The sequence below is a fragment of the Miniopterus schreibersii genome (genome assembly GCF_964146895.1).
Source record: "Miniopterus schreibersii genome assembly, chromosome: 8".
NCBI classification, from domain to species: Eukaryota; Metazoa; Chordata; class Mammalia; order Chiroptera; family Miniopteridae; genus Miniopterus; species Miniopterus schreibersii.
Window position 1 is genome coordinate 12,565,337 of NC_138109.1, and position 26,934 is coordinate 12,592,270.

Consider the following 26,934-nt stretch of genomic DNA (forward strand, 5'->3'; position numbering starts at 1 on the left):
GTACCTTGTCCCTCAGGCTACACCTGGGGACCCCAAGGAGACCAGGGCCACTTTTTGACAAAGCCAAGTGCTCACAAGGCAGGGTACCACCTCTCCTGGGCTGTCCCATTAGGCTCAAACTTCCAGACCTGGCTTGTCTCATGCTCTTCAAACTCATTCCTACCACTTTCCACTGGACAATGAAGTAGACACAGCAACTTGTTCACCTAGTTCCCTGCCCCAACGAGTGGGACAGCCCAACCACAGGTGTCCCAGCTGCTCAGATCTCCATCCTTCGCTGCCACCCCTTCCCCCAAATAAGGCAGCCACTGCCAAAATGCATTCAGAACAGCTAGAGCTTTAATGGGTAGCTAGTAACCACTCCTTAGCTGAAGAGTTTATCTTTACCCAAGGGGTTTGAGCTGTGGCATTTGCCCCCCCAACTGGATTCTGAGGGGTGGGGGAACAGGGTAAAGAAGGAGTGGTGTCTCAACTCTCTAGTCCCCCCGGGCAGAGAGTGACAGTGGCCATTTATGCTGGGGTAGGGCCAGCAGTGCTAGGCTTGGGTCTAAGGCACCATCTTCCACCATTTGTAGGCAAAGGGAACCCGGCGGACGTTGGCACAGGCGCAGAAGTCTCCGATTTCAGTCATGTAGCAGTCAAAGTCGTTAATGAAGGTGCATTGGAAGCCCAGGGGCTCCAGCAACTGACAGACCTTTTCTTCTAGGCAGCAGGTACCCTTGATCTGGGGCCCAAAGGGCTTGGGGATGCCCAGGTTCTTGCCCATCACAATCACCTGCATCTGTCAGACAGGATGGGCAAGGTCTCGTGGGCTGGAGCCACGAAAGAAAGTACTATTGGGTTCAGTGCAAGGGGAAACCCAGCTGCCTCTGCGATTGGACCAGACCAGGAAAGCAAGCACACACCAGCACCTCTGCAGGCCTGTGTTCATGCACAAATCACAGATCCTGGCAAGTCCAACACACTTCTGCTTAAGCGCCCAGTGGCCCCTGTGAGATTCCCAATAGCAAAACTAAAATCCTGCCTGGCCAAGGTCTGGTTTTGCCAACTTCCCTGGCTGCTTCTTCCTCCCACCTCTCTCAATCTGGCCTTTAGTCTCATTTGCACCATAATCTTGCCTACCTCTACTGGAATGTTCCCCTGCCCTTAGCTTTGGCATTGGCTTTGTCCATTTTTTACATCTCTAGCATCTCTTCCTTACAGCAACTCCCACCACAGCCTGCACCTGCTCTGAGGGCCTCCAAGGGGCTCCTATTTCATGCCCAGAGGGACATCAGTCTTTTAAAATTAACAGATACCCATGTGTGATTGATGGACGCAGGGCCTGTGTCCCTGGGCCTGAAAAGAGATCTGCAAGTGTTTAAGGAACTGATGAACCCAAGTGTCTCAGAATTCATGCCAAGTGCCTGCTTGGTGGGTCCCAGTTGTGAGAAAGGTCAGATGTAGGCCAGAGGTGGAGTGGGCTTGGCACAGCAGGGGTCTCATACATGCACCCCCCCCCCAACTCCTCCCCTAGCCAACACAGCAGTGTTACTGTGTGAGCGCTTCCGTGTCCCGGTGCTGCCCTGGTCACAGGCTATGTGGACAGGAAGGCCCCATCTCTGGGAGCTCGCCCATGGCCTCGGCCGGCAGATGGCTCGGCCCCATCGAGTCTGGTGGCAGCACAGCATCCTGGCCTGTGAGGCGGGCTGCACAGTGACTCCTAATGCTGGTGATTAGCCCGAGGCCCAGCCCATGGTCACTGCTTGGCAAGTCACCCAGCCTGGGCCCTCCTCACTGCTCCATGGTGGGGGCGCAGGACTCCTTCCACCGTACTTCCTCTCCCAATGGGTCAGGGGACCAGCCAATTGGCTGAACAGCCCCCACCCAGGGGCCAGCCACCCCTGCCTCTCACCAGGTTGGGGAAGTAGGCTCTCGCATAGAGTTTCGAGGTCTGCTGGCTGGAGGGTATGTTGGTCAGCTGCTCCAGGCAGAAGAGCTGTGGGATATCAATGATGTCCCTCTCCAGCAGGCCCAGCTCCCGCTTCAGGATGTCTCGGTTGAGGTTAATGCACTTCTGCAGGGCAGGAAGGGTGGGTGGGTGGGCCGGGAGAGGTGTGAGATCGTGGGAATGGAAGCGAGTGGCCTGAAGCACCTCCCACCTTTCCTCGTGTGGGGGACCCTTATGTGGCATGCCAGCCTCTGATGAGAGGGCACAGTTCCCTTTTTCTGAGAGGAAATGGGAATTCAGAGGAAAGGCCTGGTACTGAGAGGCCAGGATCCCACAGCCAGTGAGCACTGGGGCAGCTACTAGTCCTAATTCTATAGCATGGGTTCCCTTTGGCGCTCAAGCCTGGCCACGGTGGGGAACCTGGGCAAGGGCAGAGGGTTAGCGGTCCAGGAAAGGGCATAAGTCCTCAGACTGTGGCACTCTGCTTCCCTCAGGAAGGGACAAGACTAGGGGTCCCCATCCAGGGCACTTCTCTGCTCAGACCAGGCGATGCCCAACACCTGAGCATTTCCGTGGTCTGACACAGGGCTCATGACCACTATACCCAGGATACTGTCAAGGGCTGCTCCAACACCATGCCTGGCTGGCACCCACCCTGCTGTGCCAGGAAGCCTTCCCTGTTTTGGCAAAGGTTAGAGCACCAGTGCACTATGGCACTGAACACACCTTGGCCAGGAGCCATAAAGACCCAGTGGGCAAAGCATTTTTGTGTTGAGCATGTGACCCCGGGCAACTGCCCTTCTCCAGCCTTGGCTTCCCTTCTAGAAGTTAAGTGATCTCTTCTGGGAACTCCTGTGCTTCTCACAGTCTGTGATCCACACTTTCAGAGATCCAAGGTGCTGGGTGATTCTGAGCACCGAGCTGAAGGCCCTAAGCCTCTGGACTCAGCTTCTTAGAGAAGTCATGGGTGGGGGCCTCTGCTGCAGGCTGCTGAGCTACAGCACTGTTTTTTGGTAAGATGCTATGAGTAATAGTGCATGAAGCATGAACTTGGCAGTCCCATGGGTTCAAACCCACTTCCCCAACTCATCGACTTGGTCTGAGCCTGTCATACACAAGATGGGTTTAACTTCCCACGGTTATTTCGAGGATTACAGTAACGTATCTTGCAAGATGCTTGGGCTATTGTAGTTCAATTAAGAGCCTGTCTCGATCGTCAGTGCATCCCCCCACTTTCTGGAGAAGGTCCCTCACATCCTTGGCCCCTACCTCCACATAGTCGTTCTGCGTTTTCATATTTTCATCAGCCAGAAGTTGGTTGATAGTTTTGGCCTCCCTCCCTGGGGGAAGAAGAAAGGCAGGCAGGCAACATAGCACAGAGCTGGGTAAGGTGTTCTAACACAGTGCACGCTATGCTTTTCTGCTGCCCTGGGAACCTTTCTACCTGGAAAGAAGGTCATCAAATGACTGGGAAGGACACCCGGGGAATAGGGGCGGGCCTCCATTCTGTTGCTGTTTGTCCCCTACCGTTAGAGAGGAGCTGATCCTCCCTCACTTCTTCAAACAGAGGCATGTCTCCATAGCCCTCCTTCTGTTTCTCCTGGAAGAGTTTGTAGCAGGAGCTGGGGCTGGCCAGGAGCAGGCAAAAGTCCTGGAAGACAGAACTAGGGTCAGACGCTGGCTTCCCCTCCAGAAGCTGCCGAGGGTCTCCGAAGGAGGGTGGGAGACGCCCCGCCCTCCGCAGTCCCCAACACAGACCTTTTCGTCTTCACTCTTGACCTGTTTGGGGATGAAGCACATGAACTCATCCACGTGGCCGACCATCAGCCAGTCCGAGAAGAGTTCCACCGGGGCCTGGACTTGCTGGGCATAGAGGAACTCCCGGAGGGCCTTACTCATGTCCCGGCCGTCCTTGCTAAAGGGAAGAGGGAAGGAACAGCCCTTGAGAGCCAGCATGGCCCGGGCTGGCCGCCGACGACTTGCTGAATGGCTACCTTCAGGCAGCCTGGCTGCTTCAACCATTGGGCTCAAGCAACTGGTCCATAGGGGAAGGCGGTTATTAAGAATCCCTTACTTTGGCCTAACTCAGGACTGAGCCGAGAGATTCTCGAAAAAAGACTGGGCCCTGGGACACTGTACTTCCTGGCTTTAGCTGAATGGCCACCAAGAAGCCTAGCCTTGAGGGTGGCCCCCTAGAAGTCCACATCCTGTGGAAGTGGCATCCTGTTGGGTCAGTAGGCCAGCAGAGTTTAGCAGGCTTCAACTTAAACCCTGGAACCACCACTCAGAGGACGAGTAGTTTGCTTTTTCTCCTTTCAGTCTCCTACGTGATTTGCAGACAAACATCCTTATGTGAGCGTTTAAGGAATGGTCCAGGGCAGAGGACCTGCTGAGTCACATGGGAGTCAGAGCCAGGTGACTACAGGCCCCTTTAGTTTTAAGACATCTGACCTCTTGGCCTCACCTGGGGTAAAAGCTGCTGCCAATGAGGATCCTGCCTAGAGGATACTCCTTCCCTTTGACCTTGACAGGTGGGGACACCATCAGGTTCCCAATGGAATCCATGCTGGCCACCCTATCGTCATCGGTGCAGTGGGTCATGTAGCCAATCCCCGGGCTCTAGAAGGAGACCCAGCCAGGGTGGGGGTGTTAGGGGAGATGGGCTTTAAGACCCCGTCTTACCCCTAACCTAGACTCTCAGGTAGATTCCCACACCCTCTGCCCTCAGAGGCCACCTGGGCCCTCTCCCTTGACACCCCATCCTTCCTGGGCAGGCACCAGGCCTGAGAGGTTGGATCGAGTTCAGATCAGCCAAACCGAGCCCCACACCAGTGAGTATTTCATGGGGTAATCTTCGAGCTTGGCGACCCGAGGGGTGTCGAGGACCAAGGAAATTGTCTTGTGGGGGGCCTGGGTGTAGCAGAAGGCCATTTCATCCTGGAGGGGACAGGAAAACAAGTTGTGATGTCTTCTCGCTCCATCAGCTGCTTTCCTGCCTATGTCCAACTTGCCTGGCACAGTGCTCCCTGTGCCCGGGCCACCTCCAGAGGAGGGCAATAAGAACCCTTTCTTCCTGCCAACTCCTACTCAACCTCCAAGCTCAGCTCAGGAATGGCTCCTTCTTGGGGGCTTTTCCTGACCTATTCTCCCATCCATCAAGTTTAAAATGTGAGTCACCTGGATTATCATTGTCTGCACCAAATCCAGGAACAAAGCTGGTTGGCTTTACTTCTAAAGTACATTCTGAGCGGACGCATCCCTGATGCCCTTTGGGGAAGCTGCCACCACCTCCTCCCCAAGCTACTGCCAGGGCCTCCAGACAGTTTCTCTTCTATTCTTGCCCCTAAGAACTGTTCTTTCTCAGCTGGAGAGGTCTTTTCAAACCTAAATCAGGACATTTGCACCCCTGATTCGAACTGGCCAATGGCATCCCATCTTGCTCTAGACTTTTCTATTCCCTGCTTTAGCTGAAGAGGTCCCAGTGCTTACCTGCCTCTGACCTCTTCACTCTGATCTGGCTGCCTAGTGTCCCCCCCCCCAAGCAATGTGCCAGCTCTGACAGCCTGTAGCTGAGGGCACCAGATCCCTCAGCTGCCTAGGGGTTAGTTAGGGTTAGGTGTTCTGAGGTCTCAACCACGAGCATTCCGAGTAGGAAGAAGTTAGATCTAAGCTCTGTTCCTTAGGGGCTGTGACTCGGGCAAGGCCGTTTTATATGAGCTTCCACTGAAGTCCTACAAACAAAGACGCCTTAGTTAGGCTTAGCTTTGCTGGGAAGATCGAATGGAAGCCTGAGATGGTCTTTGTACCGGCTGCAGTCAGAATCCCCCCGTCCCTCCCCCACAGACAGGTGGGGCGTTACCTGGAGCCACCTGCCCAGGCGGTTGGGGTCCTCGTAGACAGACGCCACCTGGCTGTTACTCCTCTCGCTGAGCTCCGTGACCGTGTTCACAAAACCCTGGACCTGCAGCTCTCTGCCACAGGAGATAAGCCAGCTCTGAGGTCTTCGAGGCATGCCCCCACCCCCATCATGACCTTGCTGCCCCAGGGAAGGGGGCACCTCCTTCTGGTCAGAAGAGATTATGTCCCCACCCAGGAGAGATGCAGAGTGGCTGTCCCTCATCCTCAGAGAGCACAGGCTGGTAGCACAGAGCACATCTTGCCCAGCATCACTCTGCTTAGCTCATGGCAGAGTCTGGTCCAGAACTATTAGTATCCGTCCCCACTCTGGTGGCCTAGGACCCTGCTCTGTCCCTATCCTGCAAGTACCTTCTACCCCCTGCCCCAGGCAGTTTGGGAGCCGCCCCAGGCTCTCCTGGCCTGTGTCTACCCAGTGGGCCTACTCCTCTCCCCGAGGGGCTGTATTTTTCCCCCGAGAAGTCAAGCTAGGTGTCCCCTTGAGATGGCCAACAAGGTTGTCATATTTATACAAGAAGCAGGGGGTGGGTCTTGAACCCTGGGATCTTAGCACTGTCATACCAGTCCCTGATGTACATTTGTTCCTTGGAGAGAAACAGTGATGTATGCGGCTGTTTAAAAAGATCACCCATTTTGTTGAATGCCAGAAAAGTCACACTATTAGGCAGTGTCAACACTGAGATTCTAACCTGGTTCTAGGTATAAACCTTGAATTGCTACTCTTTGTTACTGTTCCAAAAACGCCGTATCTCGGTCTACGAGGCTACAGGGAGCTGATCAGGCTGGTAAGGTCTAGAGCAGTCTTGGGGATGTGTGCGGGGGTGAGGGTGGGCAGCCCCAGCGTCACGGCCACCTGTGGCTAAGCTGGATCAAGCCGTGCCTGAATACCGGGTGTTCCCCTGAGGACCCTGCTCCCCTCGCAGCCCTCCCATGAAGAGCCCTCCCATGAAGAGCCATTTTTCTTTTATACCCCAGGGGCCCGGAGGAGGCAGGTGGTCCCCCTCTACATGTGTTGCTGCCTCCGGGCCATCACGACCTCTTTAAGTCCCCTTCACTTGACAGATCTTATCTACCCTTCCTCAGCCTCCTAGCCCCAACAGTCGCACCACCTCCAAGATTGTGACCTGTCAGTTCCACCCCCTCCAGCTCCCATGCTCGCCCCATCTAGATGCTGGGCCAGCAGCTTGACCTCATAGGGACCTCTGACCCGCGACTGCTCCCATTCCCATCACCCCGTTTCTCCACCTTTCTTATCTGGCTCTGAGGCTACAATGCATCATAATTACACCCTGTCCACCGTCTACCTGGGTTTGTTCGCCTGGCAAACCTCCAGCCCTGGTTAGACCTGATTCTGCGCTTCGGTCTCTTCAGTAACTTTGGTTGTGGGGAAGCCTGTCTCCATGGGCTTCTCTCCAAGTTGTCAACCTAAAAAGGTCTTAAACACTGGTTAACTTTAAACCATCGTATTTGGGGTCTGTTACAGCCCCAAGGTCATGCCCTGACACACAGGGTCCCAGGCCCCACTGGCCCTAGCCCTGTCCTTGTCTCCTCCCCTCCTTCCTCCTGTCACCTGCTTTCTTCTAGCTCTACAGGCCTCCTTGCTGCCCCCAGAACACCCTCGTCCTTGCCATTCCTTTTACATTGCTTTATGGCACCTGATACTACCTGAAGTCATGCTGTTTACTTGTCCGTCTCTCCTTATGAGACCAGGGGGGGCCTGGCCGGTGTGGCTCAGCGGTTGAGCATCTACCTATGACCCAGGAGATCCCAGTTCGATTTCCAGTCAGGGCACATGCCCAGGTTGCAGGCTCGATCCCCAGCAGGGGGCGTGCAGGAGGTAGCCAGTCAGTGACCCCCATCATTGATGTTTCTATCTCTGACCAGGGGAGGGACCTCACTGCTGTAAGTGCTCAGACTGGCATTGAAGACCATATTGGGGACCAGGCAGCTGGGGGGGAGGGATTTCACTTTCCTGGTGAGAAGTCTAGCCCTCTTAACTCCCCGCAGACAGACAGAAGTGGGTACTAGGGACAGAAGCGGCCTGGCACAGACAGCCCAAGGGGATCGTACCTGCACAGGTAGACCTCTAGAGGCATCTGGGTGCTTGGGGTAAAGATGCAAGGAGCCACCCGGAACACTACCGTGTCCTTGTATACCAGGGTCTCTGGAACTAACTGCGATAGAAGGCACGGTCCTGTTGGCGACCCGATTCCACACCCAGCTTCTTCCCCGACCCGACCCCGGGCCTCCAGGTGCTCAGTCCAGCCCACCTCCAGGCGCTCACCTGTCCTCTGCTGCTCCTTCCTCCAAAGGTGGCAGGAGACCCCAGCTCCACCCGCCAAGCCTTGTCCTCCCCTCTCCTCCTCCCAGCTGGGAGAGATGTCCCTTCCCACACAATCCCTGCTCCGAGGGCGGCGTGTCTCCTCCGGGACTTACCGGGTCCCGAGACTCTTCCACCAGAGACACCGAGTAGGAGATCAGGCCAGAGAAGCTGGCGGACGGGAACTCCGTGGCTTCCACGTAGAAGGTTTCCTTTAAGTGGCTGTCCAGGGGGGCCAGGGTGTAGGTGTACAGGCCAGACCCCAGCACCAGCTCGCAGGTGCTGGAGTCGGCTTCTAGGAAGGAAGGAAGAGCATGGACAGACCAGCTGTCACCACACCCGACGGCCCAGGGTACCGGCTCCTTTCTCACATCTTGCTGCTGCTGGCCATGTGTAGATTGGGGGTAAGGGGGAGGCTTCTCTGCTGGCCTTGAGGGGGTCAGACTGGATGAGGCAAGTCTTCCACCAGGTTCCACATCCACCTTCTTCCCCCTCCCTGCCCCTGGGCCTCCCTTGACTTGCTCATTCAAGGGCATTTTGCTGGAGGTGGACATGTCCCCTCTCTAACCCAACAGTCCTTAAACCTTTATAGAATAGGGGCAGGCCCCCTGCCTGCCAGGTTGATAGGGGCTGAAGGTGGCAGTGTGTGGCGTGGAGCCCAAGGTGGACATGCCAGCCTCGCTGCACCTGCCTTCTTGGCCTCTGCATTCCAGAAACAATCTAGTGGGGTTCTGGTTCAGAAATGAAGGTGGATTCTGGCAGGAGAAATGGGCAGGAGCCATCATCTAATCTGCATAAGGTAGTAGCTACTGTTTTAGCTACTGTGCATGTCTCTTCCTCCAGATATGAAAATCCGACAGGATAGCGACCGTCATCACCTCCACTGGGGAAAGTGGCCTGGGGGTACAATGACCCACCCATGTGTGTAGACTGTGTTTGTTGATGGTGGCAGCCAGATGATCCTAGAGGTACAAGTTCGGCCACAACAGAGACCCTGACCTGCATCTCTAGATCCTCAATGGGTTTGAGGGGACTGTACCGGGTCAGGGTATGGCCACCACTCACCTGGAGGTGAGAGAGTAGAGCTGGAGCCGCTGCAAGAACTCACCTTGGGCCAGGTAGACTCTCGCCTTCCCTGCCTCTTCCTTGGAGGTGTGGAGAACCAGCCGGTGGTTCTTGAAAATGCCGCTGGGCCCCTGAACGTTCAGTACCATCTGGGACAGATTCTTAATTTCTGGGCAAGAGACAAGGCGAGGTTCAGGGATTCTGGAGGCCAGGGCTCCAGGGGGTGGGGGGCTTGTGCATTGGAGTGCCAAGGACCCTCTGCCTCCCGCTCTGGCCCAGGCCTGCATCACGTTTTACGCCTCGGGCCCACTTTGAGTGAGGATGGCTTTGACCCCATATGGCAGTACACAAACACCTAGAACAGGGCCTGGCACAGTCAGTTCAGCAAGGGTTGCCCCCAGCCTTGGTGTGAACCAGGACATCTGTTCTACTGCTGAGACCTAGAACCTAGGTCCCAACCACGTCAGGACCAGATCCGAGGTAGCTTTTGCCTTAGAGTTCCTGCCCCAGGCGACAAGAGGGTTTTTAGGAAGAGTCTCATACACCCCTGTGTGTCTTCATTTAGTCTTCTCCCTGACCTTGAAAGGCCAACTGTGTCAGGCCCATTTTACAGGTGGCAAAACAAGGGCCAGGGAAGTTAACATGCTCAAGTTCATAGCCAGGAAGTTAACAGTTTACTGACTGACATCAGATCCCATGCCCTTCCCATGGGGCCACAGGGTCTCTTACAAGCTTCAAGCCATTGATAAGAGACTTGATTGACCCCGAATGGAGACATAGGCCTAGAATCTGTGTTTGCTGAGGGGTGGGCAGTGAAGTCCCAGGGTAAGGCAGAACTCAAGGAGGAAAGGTGGCAGTAGTCCCAGGTCAGTGGCCAGTTCTTTCTTACCCTCCGAAAAGAACACCTTCTTAGTCTTGTCTATGAGCTGGACAATGTCAGCGGGGCTGCAGTTCACAAGCAGGATGGCGCCCCAACCATTGGGACCCCAGACCCAGTTTTTCTGCAAAGACAGGAATGTGGGTTCAGGAAGATGTCAGGTAAAATCCTCTGCTTCCCAGATGCTTTCCCCCAACCAGGGGCAGAGCCAGGCCTTTCTTCAGGGTGACAGGAACCTCCAGGTCAGAATCTACCAACTCAAGTACCTTGAAGGTAACATCAGGTAAGTGGACCAATATCTAGGGATGGGCTACCAGTTTTCTACCTAGTGTCAGGGGAAGCAGGGACTGAGTCCAAGTGGAGGAGACATGCCCATCTGACGGGGGCAGCTAACCCTGTGCTCTGGTTGACTATATTACCAGGCTTGGATATGAACCTAGCATTGCTAGACATTCTAGTTTTTTGAAAAAGCTAGAGGTCGACTTCAGCTCTGATTTGTGTTGCAGCAGGTGACTTAACAGACACCGTGAAGGTCAAATAGGTCGTTGGCCAGATCTGACTCAGGGGCCCCCATCTGCACCCTTCCCCAGCAGCCTCACCTTAGCCCGATGGTCAATTGTTGTCTCAACTTGCCCTCTGCGGTAGATATCCACATCCAGGGAGACCACTGCAACAGGAGGGAAAGGTCTCAGGCCCCTGGACCTGCTGGACTTAGCCTCGAAGCTGCAGCTAATCCCCCAGGGCTGCCCAAGGCTGGTAGCAGGGCCATCCAGCCTTTCAGGCATGCTGGAGGCTTAGAAAACATTCCTCAGAGACAGACCCCTTCTCGTGAGCAAGCCCACAGAGGCCCAAGTAGTGATGTGTTTCCCCCAACCTCTTGGGCGCTCACGAAACAAGTCCACTGTGGTCACGATGTCCTTTTGTGCCTGGTGGCCTCTCCCCAGATGATTCCTACCTGGAAGGGCTCACCTCCCTAGCCTTCTAGAAAGCTCCTGGCACTCTAACACATAGGAAGGGCTCAGTACCTGGCCATTGCAAGCCCCTTTAGAGCTTAAGGACCCAGGCTCTGCCCAAGTATCGCCATAGAGGTTCTCCCTGCTGTCTTATGTTTCATTTTCTACCCCTCCCCACCAAGTGACCACTGTATGGCTTTTTTTATTTGTAGCTTTTGTCACCCGACATGCTATTTCTCAACTGGAGTGCCAGGGCCATGCGAACTGACCTTGGTTGCTGCTCTATACTTGGCGCCAGGCATGCATGCCCAGGACCCAGTGCTGGCTACGCACCAGGTGCTGTTCTGGGTGCTAGGGGTACAGCCGCATGCAAGACAGGCCCTGTCTCCTTCAAGTGCAAAGGTGTGTGTGAGCACACATGCGGCAGGGGAGGAAGAAATAAAATACACATGTGTCCAATGGTAAAAGTGCTGTGGAAACAAGGGGATGGAGCGGGTCGTCCCCGTCTTAAGTCAGAGAAGTCTTCCAAGTTGAAACGTGAACAGAGACCCGAAGGAGGCCCAAAGTGATCCATGTCAGTATCTGAAGTAAAAGCAAACCGAACAGGTAGTGCAAGGTGGAAAGTTCAAGGGTCAAGGACACCACTGTGCCCAGAGCAGAATGAACACGGGGAAGAATGGGGCACAGGTTAGAGGTCGCGTGGGCTGCCTCAGGCAGGCTCTGTGGGTAACACTGGCTTTCAGGCGAGGAAATGGAGGCAGCGGGAGGCTTTGATCCAAGGAGACATGATCCGATATCCTTTCACAGGCGGGCTGCTCTGGGGCTGAGCTAAGACTGGACCTGTGGAAGGGCAAGGGCGGAGCAGGGGGCCCCACTGGGGACCTGTGCAAGAGAAGACGGTGACTCGGACCAGGCTAAGAGCAATGCAAGTGGCGAGGAGCTGCATTCCAGCTGAACTTAAGGCAGAGCCAACAATATCCACCGATCTACACGGGCCAAACGGAGAGTCGGCTAGAAGGACCGACTACTATCTACGGCGATGAGGAAGGTAATTAAAAATCGGTGTTTGGGATGGAGAGACTCAGCCCAATTTGGGATATATTAAACACCTTGCTGACCGGTCACGAGTATACACGTGTTTCCATGTCCGAACGTTGCTGAATGGTCAAGAGATAACTCGTGTCTGCACTTACATTAATTTAAGTAATTTTAAATACTTTGTTGACCAATGTAGCCGGCCGCATGGGCAAGTTCTGGCCCGAAATAGCCGGACAACAAGGTGTCAGTTTTGAGATGTTGGTTAGACGTTGTGTTGGGTCAGCAGACAGCCAAGCCAAGTTTATGGGAGAGGCCTGGCTAGAGTTTTGGGAGTCACCTGTCTATAGAGCCACATGCCGGGCACTGCCTGAGCCCCAGGGACACTTCAGGCTCCAGGAAGGATCCAGCAAAGGATCTGAGAAGAAACAGCCAGCTCGGTAAGGGGGAAACTGAGGGCAGGGTCCCTGGAGTGTTAAGTGAAACACATCAAGGAAAGGTCACCGGTTGTGTTAAACACTGACAAAGGCCAAGGCAGAGGAAGACAGAGTTGACCACTGGACTCAGTGAGGAAGTTCTTAGGGTCCTCAGTAAGGGTGGTGGTGGTGGGGGGTGTCCGATTTGAGCAGGCTCCAGAGGAAGGGAGAAGTTGAGGATGCAGAGGTGGCTGGCTGCACAGGAGCAGAGCGGTGGGGAGCGAGTTTGAAGAGAACACAGCATCGGATTTAAGAGAATCAATGGTACAGCTTATTCCTGAAGAGAACAGGCATTGTAGCCACGATAGCTTGTTCTGGACTGATCCAGAAGAGGGGGCGAGGGGTAGTGGGATCCTACATCGGTAAGAATTACTGAAGGAATGTTCTTAAATGAAAGTGAGAGGGGAAAGGATCTAGTGTGATAAGCCTTGAACCAGACACGTCACCCACTGTACCGAGGCGGCAAAGGTTGGCACCCGACAGGTAGGCGAGTAGATGACGGGAGCACATGGATGCTCCTATTGCCTCTGTTCGCAGAGAATTAGGTCGGCAGTGCTGAGGGTGCGAGAGAAGCGGCTGAGCTGAGGAGGGAGTATGCGTGGGCATGCGGAGAATCCACCCAGGACCCGCGGAAGGCATCTCATTACAGAGAGAGCCCCTTTCCCCGCCCCCGGCTTCTGTCAAGCCCACCCTTCTCCAGGGGTGGGAACAGCACTCACCAATGGCAGTGAGGTAGAGCTCAGCTGTGGCCACGGGGACCTCCACATCTGGCTGATAGTACGAGACCAAGACCTGCGGAGACAGCAACCAGAACCCACGGGAGCGCTGCAAGGCAGGAGTAGGGCCTGGGCCGTGTACTCGAGTCCAGCCCCTGACCTTGGTCTTGCATTACGGCTTCTGACGGCTCGCTCTGAGCCGGTACAGGGCTACTGTGCTGTAACTCGGACTAGGTGAAGAGCCCGTTTAACATGCCATGACCACTCCAAGGACTTCCACGCTCAGGCCTCGTAACCCCTCCAGGTAGGCTTTACCCTCAAGGGCAGAGGGATCAAGGGACTCGCCCTGTCATTCATCCAGCAAGGGGTAGCACAGGACCGGAGATCCAGGCTGCCTGGCTTGGAGGTCAAGCTTTAAACTACGCCGCACATCCTTCTAACTACACCTCCCTTCCTGGGGTTCACCTGTCACCCCATGAGGTGGGCAGTGGGGATGTGGGGCCTCCTGGAGGTGAAGCCACTCACGCAAAAGGAAGTGCGACACCTGCGGAGGGAATTGATTTGGAATTCGCTCTTTTCTGTGTCCCAAGCCAGCTTCTGCTCCCAGACAAAGGCTTGCGCTTCAGCCATTGACCTTGACCACAAGGCTTTCATCACAAACCGGAGAACCAAACATTAGCTAGGGCCATACTTAGATGTGTGTGACCACCACCTGTTCCTAAATGGTAGCTCTGGTCCTCCAAGGTCAGGCACCTCCCTCCATAGGCCACTCCTGACAGTGCTGGAGGCTGAGCCCTGGACAGAGAATGCTTCTCAGGTCACCTGGGATCAGCTGGGACACATCACAGGTTCAGTGTCTAAGTGTGTACTACCTGCCTCTAGGGGATTCCCTGCCCAGGCCACACAGAATGGGTATGTACCACCTACCTGCCATCCCAGCTGAACCCTCTGCCACCTCCCAGCAGACCGCTCCTGCAGGTTCTGCTCATGGACGCCCCTAATCCTGAACCTGCTTCATCTGATTCTCACCCTCAGCACCACAGTGGAGTCACCTGGGGAGCTGTGAACTACAGATGCTGGGGCCCCGCCTCAAGGTTGATGTAATTGGTGGGGACTGTGACTCAGGTGTTGAGTGTTAGAGCCCCTGGTGCTTCTAATTACTCTGCACGAGTGACCTGCTCCCACCACAGAACCACCACCCATGCCTAACCCACCATGAGCCTGACGGCCTGTCCCACCAGGTGGACGTCAAACCCGCCTGCCACAGGTGTCCCATTAGGGAGCCAGCTTGCGCAGGAGAAAGGGCACAGACTTGGGCTCAAATCCTGGATCTGCCCCCACTCTAGTTATGCGATTTAAGCTTAGATAGGTCACTCTGAGCCTCAGTTTCCTCTTATGTAAAGTGGGGAAAAGCCAATCTCTGTGCACAAGATACCTAGTACATAGCATGCATTTAATACACATTAGCTCTTAAGTTTCATTCTCCGCCTCCAGAAGACCAGCCTTAGCCAAAAAGCTCATTGGAGTTCTGCTGCCGAAACCTTTTAAGGCAGATTTTAAAAGCAGCCCGTTTGGAGGCGAGCCCAGCGTCGTGGTCAGAAGCACACACAGAAACAGACATGTTTGAGCTTGAATGCCAGTTACTGGCATGGGCAGGGCACTTCCTCTCAGTGCCTTGGTTTCTTTATCTGTAAAGTGGGGCCATGGAGTGCCCACCTCACAGGTTTGTCGCAAGCATTAAAGATCAGACACGCAAAACGCCTGGCTCCAAGTTTTTCACAGACTCAGGAAACACCAGCTGTGAAGAGGGAGCCCCGGGGTTGTGTTAGCTGCCCCTCCACCCGCCTCGCTCCCCAGCCTACCTTGTCGTGGTCGATGGCAGGGCTGGGGCACGTCATCTTCATCAGCACGTCCATGGGATCAGACAGAGGCAACTGGGTGGTGGCAGCCTCCTCCTTGGTTGCTACCGAGCCGTTGTTGCGGACACTCACCGAGACCCCCGGGGAGCCGCTGACGGTGAAGGACGTGCACTGCCGCGGGGCACACCTGGTTGCCCGAAGACAGACTTTAGGGCACAAGTCTCACCTTCGCGGCCTAGACTGCAGCTGGCACAGAGGGGGACGACCACCCAACCTCTCTCCTTAGGGTTCTGAGGCACCCCAATTTACCCTCAGGGCAGCTTTAGGGGGAGTCCTAAAATAACTTCAGCCTTACTCTAAGGACCCTTGTGTCCTCTCTCCGACAAGCTCCAGCCCAGAGCCACCCTCCCATCAGTGCTCTAGAAATTACCAGAGCTGCATCCTGTTTATAAACTCCTAACTCCCAAGGTGGAAAGAACCACAGGGACCCCTGTAGCAGAAAAGACATGGCCTGGGACTCGGGAGGTCTGTGCTATGACCCCGAGGATGGCCTGGCCTCTTGTTTGAGTGTGTCACCCCACTGAGGCTCCAATGTACAGGAGTCCCCCTTGAGAGGCAGCCTCACCCCCATTTCAGAGGTAAGGGGACTGAGAGAGGGCAGGGCACTACTCATCTAAGGTCCCACAGCCCGCAAGGGGCAGAGACAGGATTTGAGTCAGAATCCTGCAGCGTCAGGACTGGGAGGCCCTTGAGCTAAGGCAGGAGGACAGGGAAGATGCAGAGGAAGCAGAAAATCCCTAAACCCCACACAGCTCAGGGGCAGCCCCGGGGGGAGCCAGGCGCCAGCCTTCCTGCCTACACCTACCCCCAGCCCCTCACCTGCTGAGATCCAGGCAGGTCTCCATGCCCACCACACAAATAGCGTGGGCAGGGCTGCCCAGGGACAGGTGGACGATGCTCTGGCAGGACATGGCAGGGCCCTCTAGGCTAACCACCCTCACCCGACACAACCACCTCAGCTGACCCCGGGCTCCCGCGGCCTGCCCTCCCCTCTTATGGGCTCCAGGCCGCGCCCTTGTTAAGGAGGCTCCAGCGCCTGCCCAGGTGTGACCGCCTTTCTCCACTGAGGCTGCAGAGGAACAGGTGGGGTCAGAGCCCCTTCATCGCAATTTATTGGGCAGCTTGTGCCTGCAGCCACGAGGCCCGTGCGAGGCTGGCTGCTTAAGGTCTCTGGCCTTCAGCTGGGAGCACGAGGGACTCTGGGACTCGTCAACCTGGTCACAGCGCTGGAGAACTGACTCAGCGGGAAGCTGTCAGAAGCAAGTATCTGCAGGGGTGCATGGGGTGGTGGTCAGGGTGGCAGCGGTTGGTAGCAGCGCCAGGCTCTGGGGCTTCAGTTCTAGGGGTGTGTTTCCTGGAAATTGAGGAGGCGATCTCTGCAAAGTGCTGGACCAGTGGTTCTCAGTGCTCTAGTGGTTGCAAAAATGCCCAGGGAGGCTTGTTAAAATTGCAGAACCTGGGCCTGGCAAGTCTGGGGTGTGGCCCAGGAAGCCAGGTCCCATCTCCAGGTGATTAGGGGGAGCTCCTTGTCCGCAGTGTCACCAGCTCCCTGCGGGGCTCGGCAGGTGTTGGTAGAATGAACAGAGGTGCCCATGCTGAGCCGAGTTCACCAGCTGCTCATCTCCCCCGAGCTCACTGAGCGAAGATGAGACCGCCTGCTCTAGCCCAAGGGACTCACCACCTGCCTTCAAAATGGTGTCCATTTCATGTTTTAAATGAGGTTTATAGTTATTCTTGAATAGGTACCATGTTCGCATGGTTCCAAGTTCAAAAGGGGATTGCAACGAAGCCTCCCGCCTCTGTCTCTCACCCACTCTGTTCCCTTACTTGGAGGCAGCCAGTGGCATCAATTTCTTCTATGTCTTTGCAAGTAGATGTTACGTGTGACCACACAAACGTGTGTGTGTCCTCCCCTCCTCATTTTCACATAAATGGTACTATATGCTACACACCATTGCTTACCTTGCTTTGCTCGCTTTAGGCAGAAGGTCTTCGTATCAGTACGTAAAAAGCACCCTTATCATTTTTAATGGCTGTATAGTATTCCACAGAGGGCTATGCCATCACAGATACACATAAGCATTTGTTTTCAGTTTTTTGCCCTGACACACGACACTGCGATGAGTAACCCGCCTGTAACAGCATGGTGGATATAAGCTGGATACTGCGTGAAGACTGCTCGGTCAGCCAGGCTTCTTAAATTCAGGATTAAAAGTAAAAATATGCCTCCTTGGAGATTTTAAGCACACAGCATAACTGTCAGGGTGACTTTGCTTTGGGGTGTCTTGGAGGCAAGGGGTTGGCAAAGAGACCCTAAAAGTCCCTCTGGTTGGGTTGAAAATGGCAAAATTTTATCTCACCACAAAGGGCCCGTCCACACCTGCCCACCCGTCTGCTCACACAGCTGGCCAGAGATGGCTACAGGGAAGCGATGGTTAGGCTGGGGAGGGGTTGCTGAGGGAGGAGCTTGGGGTTCTGGAGCAGAACAGCCTGGGAGCTCTGTCCCTCCCAACCCTCGGAGAGCCCTGCTTTGTGCCAGGGCTCTGTCTGAGCATAGTAGGGTGGGCCACCCTTGGTTTCTCTGGACATTAAAGGGACTTGGAGAGATCTAGAAGGGGTCCTGCCCCCATCCAGGGGATTACCCATTCACCACTTAATCCCCAGCTCACACAAAAGTCCAGGACATAGTAGATGCTCAATAAACTCTTATGCAGCAAAATGACTAAATGATCCCCACCCCACCTTCATCTCTCCCACAGATAACCCAATAGGTGTCCATGAGGCTCTCCAACCAAAACGAGGGATTTGCAACCACAAAGCAATTTTACAGAGGCCATCCACAGCTCTTCGGTGCTATTTAGTGCAGGAAGTCTCCAGTCCCTCTCCAGTAGTCAAGTCCCGTGGCACTTCCAGTCACTGTGGTGGATGCTATGGTGCACCACCTGATCCCCCCCCCCATCAGGGTGGAGGCACTTACCCACCCCTCCAACCCCAGATGCTGTGAGTTGGCTTCTGGTGGCTCACAGCAAGTCCTCCTGGAATTGTCTACTGCCACCTCCCAAGGCTACACTGCCTCCTTGGCGGCAGCTACATGCAATGTGAGGGACAAAGGCCAGACTACTTATCTTAATTCAGGACAACTCCGAGGGCCCGTTCAGCGCCAGAGCTTCCTCAGGGATTACCTGAACTTCTGTGGCCACCGCTCCCCACACCCTCTCCTAGGTGTAGATCCAAAGCTCCCTACCTCCAAACCTGCGCGCCAATTTCTCTCTCAGAATCAGGCATTAAACAGTCACCAAACAATCTCCAGAAGTCTGAAAGTCCAGACCCACACAAAAGAAAGCTCCAAACTCGGTTTTATAAAGTTAAGTCTTTCCCACTAGAGTTTAGTGAAGGCTCAAAGCTTAGGGTTGTGGAAAGGGGACACTCAGCTTCCTTCTTTCCTTTCTGCCTGCCCAGCTGGCAAATGCTGGTTCCCACCTGTAGTAGGTTGAATAACAGCCCCAAAGCTATCAGGCCTAATCCCTGGAACCTGTGTTAGCTCATCTAGAACAAGACTTTGCAGAAGGGACTAAATTTGCAGGTGTAACCGAGTCTTTCAGATGGCGACATTATCCTGAATGATCTGGGTGGGCCCTAAATGCAATCACAAGTCTCCTTATAAGAGAGAAACAGGGAGATCTGACACACTCAGAGGAGTAGGTGACATGACCACACAGGAAGAGATTGGGGTGACACAGCCACCAGCCAAGGCCAGCAGAAGATGGAAGAGCCAGGGAACAGACTCCCTAGAGCCCCCAGAGGGGGTGTGGCCTGCTGACACCTTGATTTCAGCCCAGTGAAACTGATTTGAGACTTCTAGCCTCCAGAATTGAGAGAATGAATTTGTGTTGTTTTTAGCCACCCAGTTTGTGGTCATTTGCTACAGCAGCTACAGGAAACTAACCCATTACCCCTGGGGAAGAGAGGAGAGTTGGGCATTAGGGAGGGGAGGGAGCAGAAAAGTCCTTGCTGAGGGCACTGTCACAAGGAGGCCCCATGCTCTATGGGCCTGGTAGAACTTACCCCTGGTGCTTTCTCCACCTGGGCTTCCCTGGCTGCTTGACAGACGTCCCCTCTGGCTATGCATGACTGGGGTGCTCACCTGCATTTACCCTGCTGCAAGGGCTACTTTAGCCACCAGTTTCTCTCTCTATCCTTTACAAGTTGTGCCCAGCCTTGTGGGACAGGGGGAGCAGCTGAGCCTCTTCAGCGAGTCACGTTTCACCAGGTTTACAGGTCCCTTCCTCCCTAGTGTGAGGGCAGAGGCCGTGCATGCCCATCTTTTCCACCCTCGCCGGTCTCCACGAGCCACACCTCTGGGTGTTTCTGGGTAACTCGGGCTCTATGGAGCCAAGACCTGGCCTCCGTTTCAAAGATCTTGAGTCATGATGTTTTATTTCTATTGAGGAACCTAAGTCCCTATGTCAGGACCATAAAAGCAAACACTCAAAAAGGACACAGAGGGGGCTAATGATTTCATTCCACAAAGCCCATGGTTCCTACTGTGTGCCACACCTGCTGGGCAGTCCATGGTGCAGCAGCAAGCAAAGGGGCAAGAGCCCGCTTTACGGGGCTTTCAAGCTGGCAGACTGGAAACGATCAGCAGGAGGGACAAGAGGACTCGCTAACCTTTGGGTGTACTGACAGAACAGTCAAATCCTCACGTCCCCTTTGGGCTCTTGCATCACCCATCTGCTGCCTTTCTCTCCAAGGACAACATGAACAGGGACCCAATTCTCAGGCAGGAACATTGACCGTCAAAAAATCCTGGTAGCAGCCTCTAATTTGTACTGTTCCATTCAACCATGACGACCAGCAAGTGGATGAATGATAGCTGACCTCATGCACAAAGTGATTATAAAACTTTATTGCAGCGTCTCACAGCACAACTGAGTTTGCAATGCCAGGACCATCTGGGGATCTTCAACTGGGACACAAGGGAAGGAAGCAAGCCACTGTCTAGAGGGTGGCCATCTCCTGGGGAGCCAAAGTGTCCCCAAGAACTCTTGCTATGCCACACTGCAGGGAACCGGAGCCTCTGGCCAGGAGCTTCCCAAGGGAGAGGATGCCAGGGGGCCAGGCTCAGGGCACCATGTGCCACCACTTGAAGGAGAAGGGCTGCCGGCGCACGTTGGTCCCGCAGTGCACCTCCCCGTGCTGAAGGTGGTAAGAGGCGAAGTCGTCGATGAAGGTGCAGTGCAGGCCCAGCGGCTCCAGCAGGGACCGCACCTTCTCCTCCAGGCAGCAGCGGCCGTTGATGATGGGCCCGAAGGGCTTGGGGATGCCCAGGTACTTGCCCAGCACCAGCATGTTCACCTGCAAAGAGGTGAGGTCCCAGGTCAGGGATGGCAGCGTGGAGCCTGCATCACTATCCCAGCGCCCCCTCCTCCTTCTGACCTTCAGAAATAACAGCCCCACTTCACAGACGAGGAGACTGAGGCCCACACGGGTGAAGTGGGCTACCTAAGACCACTAGCTAGTCTAGGACTTATCCCCAAGTCTGTCAGCTTCCCGGGGTCCAGGCTCCTTCCCTACCCACCACCCTCTGGCCATCTCTGTTACTCAGCGGAGCTCGGCTTCAATGTCACCCCCTGTGTGAAGGTGCCCATGAATGCCCAAACTCCTCCTGTGTGCTCCCATAGCTCTAAGCACGGTGCCTGGCACACAGTAGGCACTTAATATCTGTTGAATGGATGAATGTGATGACCTCTTTGTAGCACTTTCTGCAATTTATGCAAATGATTGTTTTCTCCATTATATTTAGAAGTGTCATAGTGAGATGGAAAGACTAGGATTTTGGCTCCAGACCTATGTGGATTTGAAATCTCAGCTCTACTACTAAATAGCTGTGTGACCTTAGGCAAGTCCCTTCCCCTACTCTGAGCCTCATCAGCAAAATAAGCCCTGCAGGTTTCCATAGCTATGACAATTAGATAAGGACCCTGAGCACTGTGCTCCCACATAGTAGGTGCAGAGTCCGGCTCCAGGGCTCATGAATCACTGAAGGGCCATCCACTTCCTGTCCATGCTCAGCCAGCCCACACTGAGCGCCCCGCACTCTTCATTCCTCTGCCTGTTCCACGCCCGCACCCCACCGCGCCTGGGAGCTGTGGCTTGTGCTGAGCCTCCCTCCAGGGGCCTCAGTGAAGCACAGTCAGCCCTCAGCAGGGCCGGTAACTGCATTTGAGACGCCCCATGCCCAGCCCACAGCATCGGCTTCCTCTCCTGGGTGGGCTAACCAGGGGTGAAGAAACAGAGGCTTGGGGCCAAGGAGTTTTGTTCCCGGGGTGAGGGGAGGGTGCTCCCTCCTGCTTTGCATTGGCCAAGGAATCCTTTATTCTAAATAAAATCTTTTGTAGAACTTCAGGGCATAAAACAGAAAAAATCTAAACCACTGGATATGAGGCACTGCCTTGGAACCCCAGAGCCCCGGGGAACCCAGACCTCTGTGCTCCTCCCTGAACTGTAACCCCAGCTCCAGCAGGAGGGGGTGGCTGAGGGGCCCCAGTAGACCTGGGTGAAGTTGCTGCCTGGCCCTGGGGCACTCTTTGAAGAGAGAGAGGAATGGTAAAAAGTCAGTGATGTAAGATGTGGCTTGAGGTCACAGTTAAAAGTTCTCAACAAAGGTGGGGTCCCTCTCAAGTCTACCCTTTAGAGAGGTGAGTGCCAGCACTGCCAGCCTCACCTCCTCAGAGAGCCCTTCATGCACCTCCCCCAACCTGAGAGCATCTTGCCCGCTGCTTGTCTCCCCCACCCCACCCCTACCTCACCCCCAGCAGGGGAGCCCGTCTCGGGCAGTGCAGCCTGGAGGTTAGATCGTGGACTCTCCGCTGGACACCTGGCTGAATCCCACCTCTTGCCAGCTGTGTGTTCTTGTGCCAGAGCCCTCCCCTCCCTGTGCCTCATCTGTCAGTGGGGATGATGGTTGTCCCTGACTCCCAGGGTGCCCCCGAGATGCCCACAGGGCTCTGGAAGTCGGGTGGGCCATGAAAACCCCAAGCAGATGAGGGGACAACCAAACCCCATGGACCTGCACCCAGAGCCCAGCTGGCCCCTCTCACCCAAGGCCACTGGCAAAGGTGGGCCACCCCGAAGGCCACTTCCTCACCATGTTTGGGAACAAGGCTTCGGCCTTGGGGGTCCCTGTGAAGTCCATGTGGAGCTTGAAGAGCTGGGGGATGTCCACGATGTCCTGCTCCCTGAGGCCCAGCTCCCGCTTCAGCACCTCCCGGTTCCAGTCGATGCAGCTCTGGGCAAGGGGGAGGGGAGGGACAGTGGGCATGGCTGGGGCCAACACTGGTGGGGTGGGGACTGCCAGGGGGAGCACCAGGGACAGGGTCAGGAAGGCGTGCCAGAGACCTCTTCCCTCCTTCCCCCACTCTGTCCCTGTCCGTCCAGTCACTGTCACTCTAGCGCTTGACCTCTCTCCTGCTGTCTCTCTCTGAGTGGTTCTCCTGTCTCTCTGGACTTTCTCTCCCATGCATCACCTTGTGTTCCTGTGGAGGTGACTGAGCCCTCCACTCTTCCTCACACTCCCACATTTACCCCAATCCCAGGGCCAGTCACCACCGAGCCAGCATGCAGCCCACGAAGGCAATGCTTTGTGGGAAGGGGCTGGGGTGGGGGTGTCAGCTCTACTCTCAGGGAAGGGGGCTGGGGTGGGGGTGCCAGCTCTGCCAGGCTGTGGCATCTCCCAGGGACCCAGGCTGGTACCTCCACATACGAGTTATGTTCTCTCAGTTTCTTGTTTGCCAGAATGTCCTTTATTTTCTGCTGTTTTTTTTCTGTCATGAAGAAAAAGAAAAAAAATGCAGATGACTCAAAGGTCCACTTCCCTCTTCCTAGTAAGCAGTTGGGACGCAGTTTTCCCATCTATAAAATGGAACGGAGACAATTCCTAACACACAGGTTTGTGGTGAGTGTCTGGGAGGCAAATGCCTTTAATAAAATATTTTATCAGGGTAAGTTCTTATTAAAAGTGCTGCTCTCACACCTTTAAAGTCTCTTCTCTCCAGAGGGATCTTGTTTACCGAGGGGCAAACAGAGGTCAGACCATTGCCCAACGCCACACGACATACTACAGATATTAGGTGAAAACTCAGCCACGGAGACTTCTCAACCTCTGACCCCCCCTGTGTCTGTGGACTTTACTGAAAAAAAAAAAAAAATTTTTTTTTCTTCTGTGTTCTGGCCAGACTAAACTTTTTTCAGGTCCTCGATCATCTTGCTTCCTCCTGCCTCTGAGCCTTAGTGTTCACTATCCCCTCCGTCTGGAATGTCTCTCTTCCTCTCATCCTAACACCCCAATTGCCTGGCCAACCCCTGCTCACCCCTCATGCTCTTGCTTGGTCTTTGCCTCCTCCAGGAATCCTTCCTTGAGCTCCTCCCAGACACCCCCCAAAGCCCCTTTGTGGTAGTTGCTTTCTTGACTCACTTCCCCTGGACTGTGAGCCCCAAGGGCCCTGCTCATGCAGCAGCCCCAGAGCTTAGCACAGTGCCTGGCACACAGTAGGTGCTCAGGAGATACCCGATGCTTGAATGTTCCATCTGGCAATAGGAGACCATGCGAAGGCAGAGGAAGGTGCCCAAGGGGAAGAACAAGGCATGGCCAACTTACTCTTGACCCCCTGGAACAGCAGAGCCTCCCCATGGCCCTCCTTCAGCTGCTCCTGGAACAGTTTGTAGCAGGACCTGGGGCTGGCCAGGAGCAGCCGGAAGCCCTGGAGGCAGAAACACTGGGGTCAGAGGTCAGCTTTGCCCACAGGGCTCCCAAGGAGGAGGGCTCTGTGGAGGGTGCGGGGAGTGTGGGCTTGGACCCAGACTGGCAGCCTGCGCCATGGCCCCTCCTGGCGGGAGGGAAAAAGGGCCAGGCATGTCAGCTCAGGCCTCCCAGACAGAGTGCAGAGCCACGCTTGGGAACCCAGGAAGGAGGCATGTGGCTTCCTTCAGGCAGCCACCAGACTGCACCTTCTTGTGTGCTGGAACGAAGCTCAGGAACTCATCCACGTGGCCCACAAACAGCCAGTCGGAGTAGAGTTTCACAGGGGCCTGCACCTGCTGGGCAGTGAGGAAGTCCTGCAGGGCCTGGTGCATCTCCTGGCTCTTAGCGCTGCCCACACAGGATTAAAGGAGTGTTAGGGGAGGGGGGTCACCAGGGACTGGAGGCTTGGCAAAGGAGTCAGGAAAGGGATCCAGGAGCCTGGGCTGCTGTTATATCCCCTAGCATTTGAGGAATTTAGGAATTTTCATCCCAGTTTTATTGGGGAAACTGAGGCAGGGAGTCAGTGAAGTAAATAGGACCAGAGCTTAGCCTCAAAGTACTGCCTGTTGACTCAGCCTAGAGACTGGTGTAAATAAACATGGGGCTTGGAGCTGATCCCACACTTGTTGGTGATCTCTTGTTAGCTGTGTGGCCTTGGGGATATTCCTTCACCTATCTGAGTTTCCGTTTTCTCCTTGCTCTGGCCACCAAGGTCCTTTGGTGATCTAGCCCTTTGCTCTTCCTCTTGCTCAATCTATTTTAGCCACTCTGGCCTTCTTGAATACACTGAGAGCATCTCTGCCTCAGGGCCTTTGCACATGCTCTTTCATCTGCCAGGGGCCCTCTACCCCTGATCTTTACTCAGTCACGTCCTTCTTGTTATCAGGACTCATTTCAATAGCCTCCTCCCCAGAGAGACCCTCCCTGCTCACACTAACAGTTCCAACTCCTCCTCTGCCCCTCTCTTTTTTATTATCTTTACTATTTGAAATGACCTTTTTTGTTCCCTTTTCTGTTTCTCCCCCATTACAATAGTGGCAGGGATCGTCTGTCATGGCCATGGCTGCATTCCTTCCCACCTCCTAGCATAGTGCCTGGAACATAGTAGGTGCTCAGTAAATATTCACTGACTGAAAGAATGTACGTGGAGTGCTGGAAGTTGAACTTGGGTCTGTTGGGATCCTAAGGCCATATTCCTTGCCCTGTAACTGTGATTCCTCTCACATGCCCTAAAGTCTGTTGCGCCCTCTTGGGTTGGGAGCAAGTAGGAAAGGCTTGCACTCTGACCTGTGCTTTCCCACGGCTTCCCCGGGTCCTGACCAGCCCTCGCTGCCCCTCCCCTCCTCACCTGGGGTAACTGCTGTCCCCAATGAGGATCCTGCCCAGCGGGTATCGCTTCTTCCCAACTGTGACTGGAGGGCTCACTTCCAGGTTCCCAAAGGAGTCCAGGTCGGTAACGCCCCCTGTTTGGGGGCCTCGAGTCACGTAGCCAAAATCTGGACCCTGAGATGGGAGAAGCACGTGCCAAGAGTTAGAGATCTGAGTCCCTGGGTGAGGGGAGGGTGGGGTCCAAGTTTAAAGATTAACGTGGAAGGAATTCAGCCCCCGTCAGCAGCTGGCCCGTCGAGGGGCCGTTATTACTGTGGAATGGTGAAGGCTCGCTGGCTCGGGTGGGTAAGAAAAGGCACCGGCAGCTGTTGAGTCCCGAATGCCTGCCAGCTGCTTGGGAAACCTAGTCATTGACAAAGGAACCATAACAAGTCCACAAACTGTCACTTTCATCTTCATTTTGCAGAGAAATGCTAAGCTCAGAGTGGGGGGTGGCTTCTTCAGGTCCCACGGCCAGTTGGTGGAGGGACCAGGATCTGAGCGGTCTCTGCAGGAAGGTCTCTCGGGCCACGCCCTGGCCTGGGCCTGGAATGAGCTTCCACGAACGGCAGTGACATCTCCACGTGGGGCTTCACGAGAAGACCGGGTGGCTGGCACATCGCTCGCCCCCCGTAGTAGTTTCCTGCTTCAGCCATATCAAATCGATGGCTTAAACCAACACACATGTATTTTCTCCCAGCTTGGAGGTCAGAAGCCTGAAACCAGCTTCCCCGAGGGAAAATCAAGGGGGGGGCCAGGCTGGGTCCTTCTGGAGGCTGTGAGGGGAGAATCCGCTTCCCGGGCCTTTTCAGCTGCTTGCGGCCCCTTCCTCCATCTCCAACCTGTTTCCTTCATCACGAGTCCTATCCCACCCTCCGCCCCTTCCTCCCTCTTACCAGGAGCGTTGTGAGTACATTGGGTCGGCCCAGGTAATCCCAGATAATCTCCCAAGCTCAGGAGCCCTAACTAATCTCACCTGCAAAGTCCCTTCAGCATCATGTTTGGGGGCTAGGACGTGGACACATTTGGGGGGCCATCATTCAGTCTGCTGCACTCGCTCTAGCTTTCTAGACAATCGCTGGTCTGCACCCGGGGCCTTTATGGGGGCCACGGACTCCCTGACAGAAGATTCCAAGTGGTGAGCTTGGATGCATTTTACTGGGAAGATAAATCATCTCAAGGCAGTCAGTGATTCTACTAATTTAAAACCCATCATTTCCAAGTCCTGTCCTGCCTTTCTCTCTAAAACCGATGCCAACCTGGCTTCCACCCTCGCTGTCATTGAAACTGCTCTTGTTGAGGTCTTAACGATCACACAGCTACACCCAACAGGCAACGCCTAGGCCTCGTCTTCCTGGCCCCCGGGCAGCACCTGACACTTTCTACACTTGGCCTTTGGGTCTCCTGGGGGGGGGGGGGCAGGCCCCGTCTTGGCTCTTTTTTTTCTCTAGTTTTACTCCCTCCTTTCACGATCTCACCCAATTTCGTAAAATGCTGACAACACCATGATTCTCTCTCCAGCCTGCACGTCTCTCCCACACCCTAGGCAGGGATCCA

General features: G+C 54.9%; 2 protein-coding genes across 3 annotated transcripts in view; both read right to left on the reverse strand.

The window, feature by feature from the left end:
• Positions 1-547: 547 nt before the first annotated feature.
• Positions 548-16,117, reverse strand: PADI6 (peptidyl arginine deiminase 6; the record flags this gene model as incomplete). Its single annotated transcript, XM_081145181.1, has 16 exons — positions 548-781; positions 1,895-2,056; positions 3,200-3,270; positions 3,458-3,581; positions 3,689-3,845; positions 4,395-4,549; positions 4,760-4,867; positions 5,790-5,901; positions 7,916-8,019; positions 8,282-8,460; positions 9,274-9,399; positions 10,120-10,231; positions 10,707-10,774; positions 13,291-13,363; positions 15,150-15,333; positions 16,026-16,117. The coding sequence occupies 16 exons, from the start codon at positions 16,115-16,117 to the stop codon at positions 548-550; spliced, it is 2,061 nt and encodes a 686-aa protein (XP_081001307.1).
• A 3,982-nt stretch (positions 16,118-20,099) lies between these two features.
• LOC308561218 (protein-arginine deiminase type-3) overlaps positions 20,100-26,934 on the reverse strand; it is a 58,954-nt gene continuing 52,119 nt past the window's right edge. The window contains exons 11-16 of one of the 2 annotated variants that reach the window (XM_081145928.1): positions 25,358-25,512; positions 24,216-24,357; positions 23,866-23,968; positions 22,962-23,032; positions 22,357-22,497; positions 20,100-20,564 (exon numbers count right to left, since the gene is read on the reverse strand). In XM_081145928.1, coding sequence (XP_081002054.1) covers positions 20,331-20,564; positions 22,357-22,497; positions 22,962-23,032; positions 23,866-23,968; positions 24,216-24,357; positions 25,358-25,512 — 846 coding nt within the window. In that variant the 3' untranslated portion in view covers positions 20,100-20,330. The remainder of the gene's footprint in view (positions 20,565-22,356; positions 22,498-22,961; positions 23,033-23,865; positions 23,969-24,215; positions 24,358-25,357; positions 25,513-26,934) is intronic. The other variant, XM_081145927.1, reaches the window with a different exon arrangement.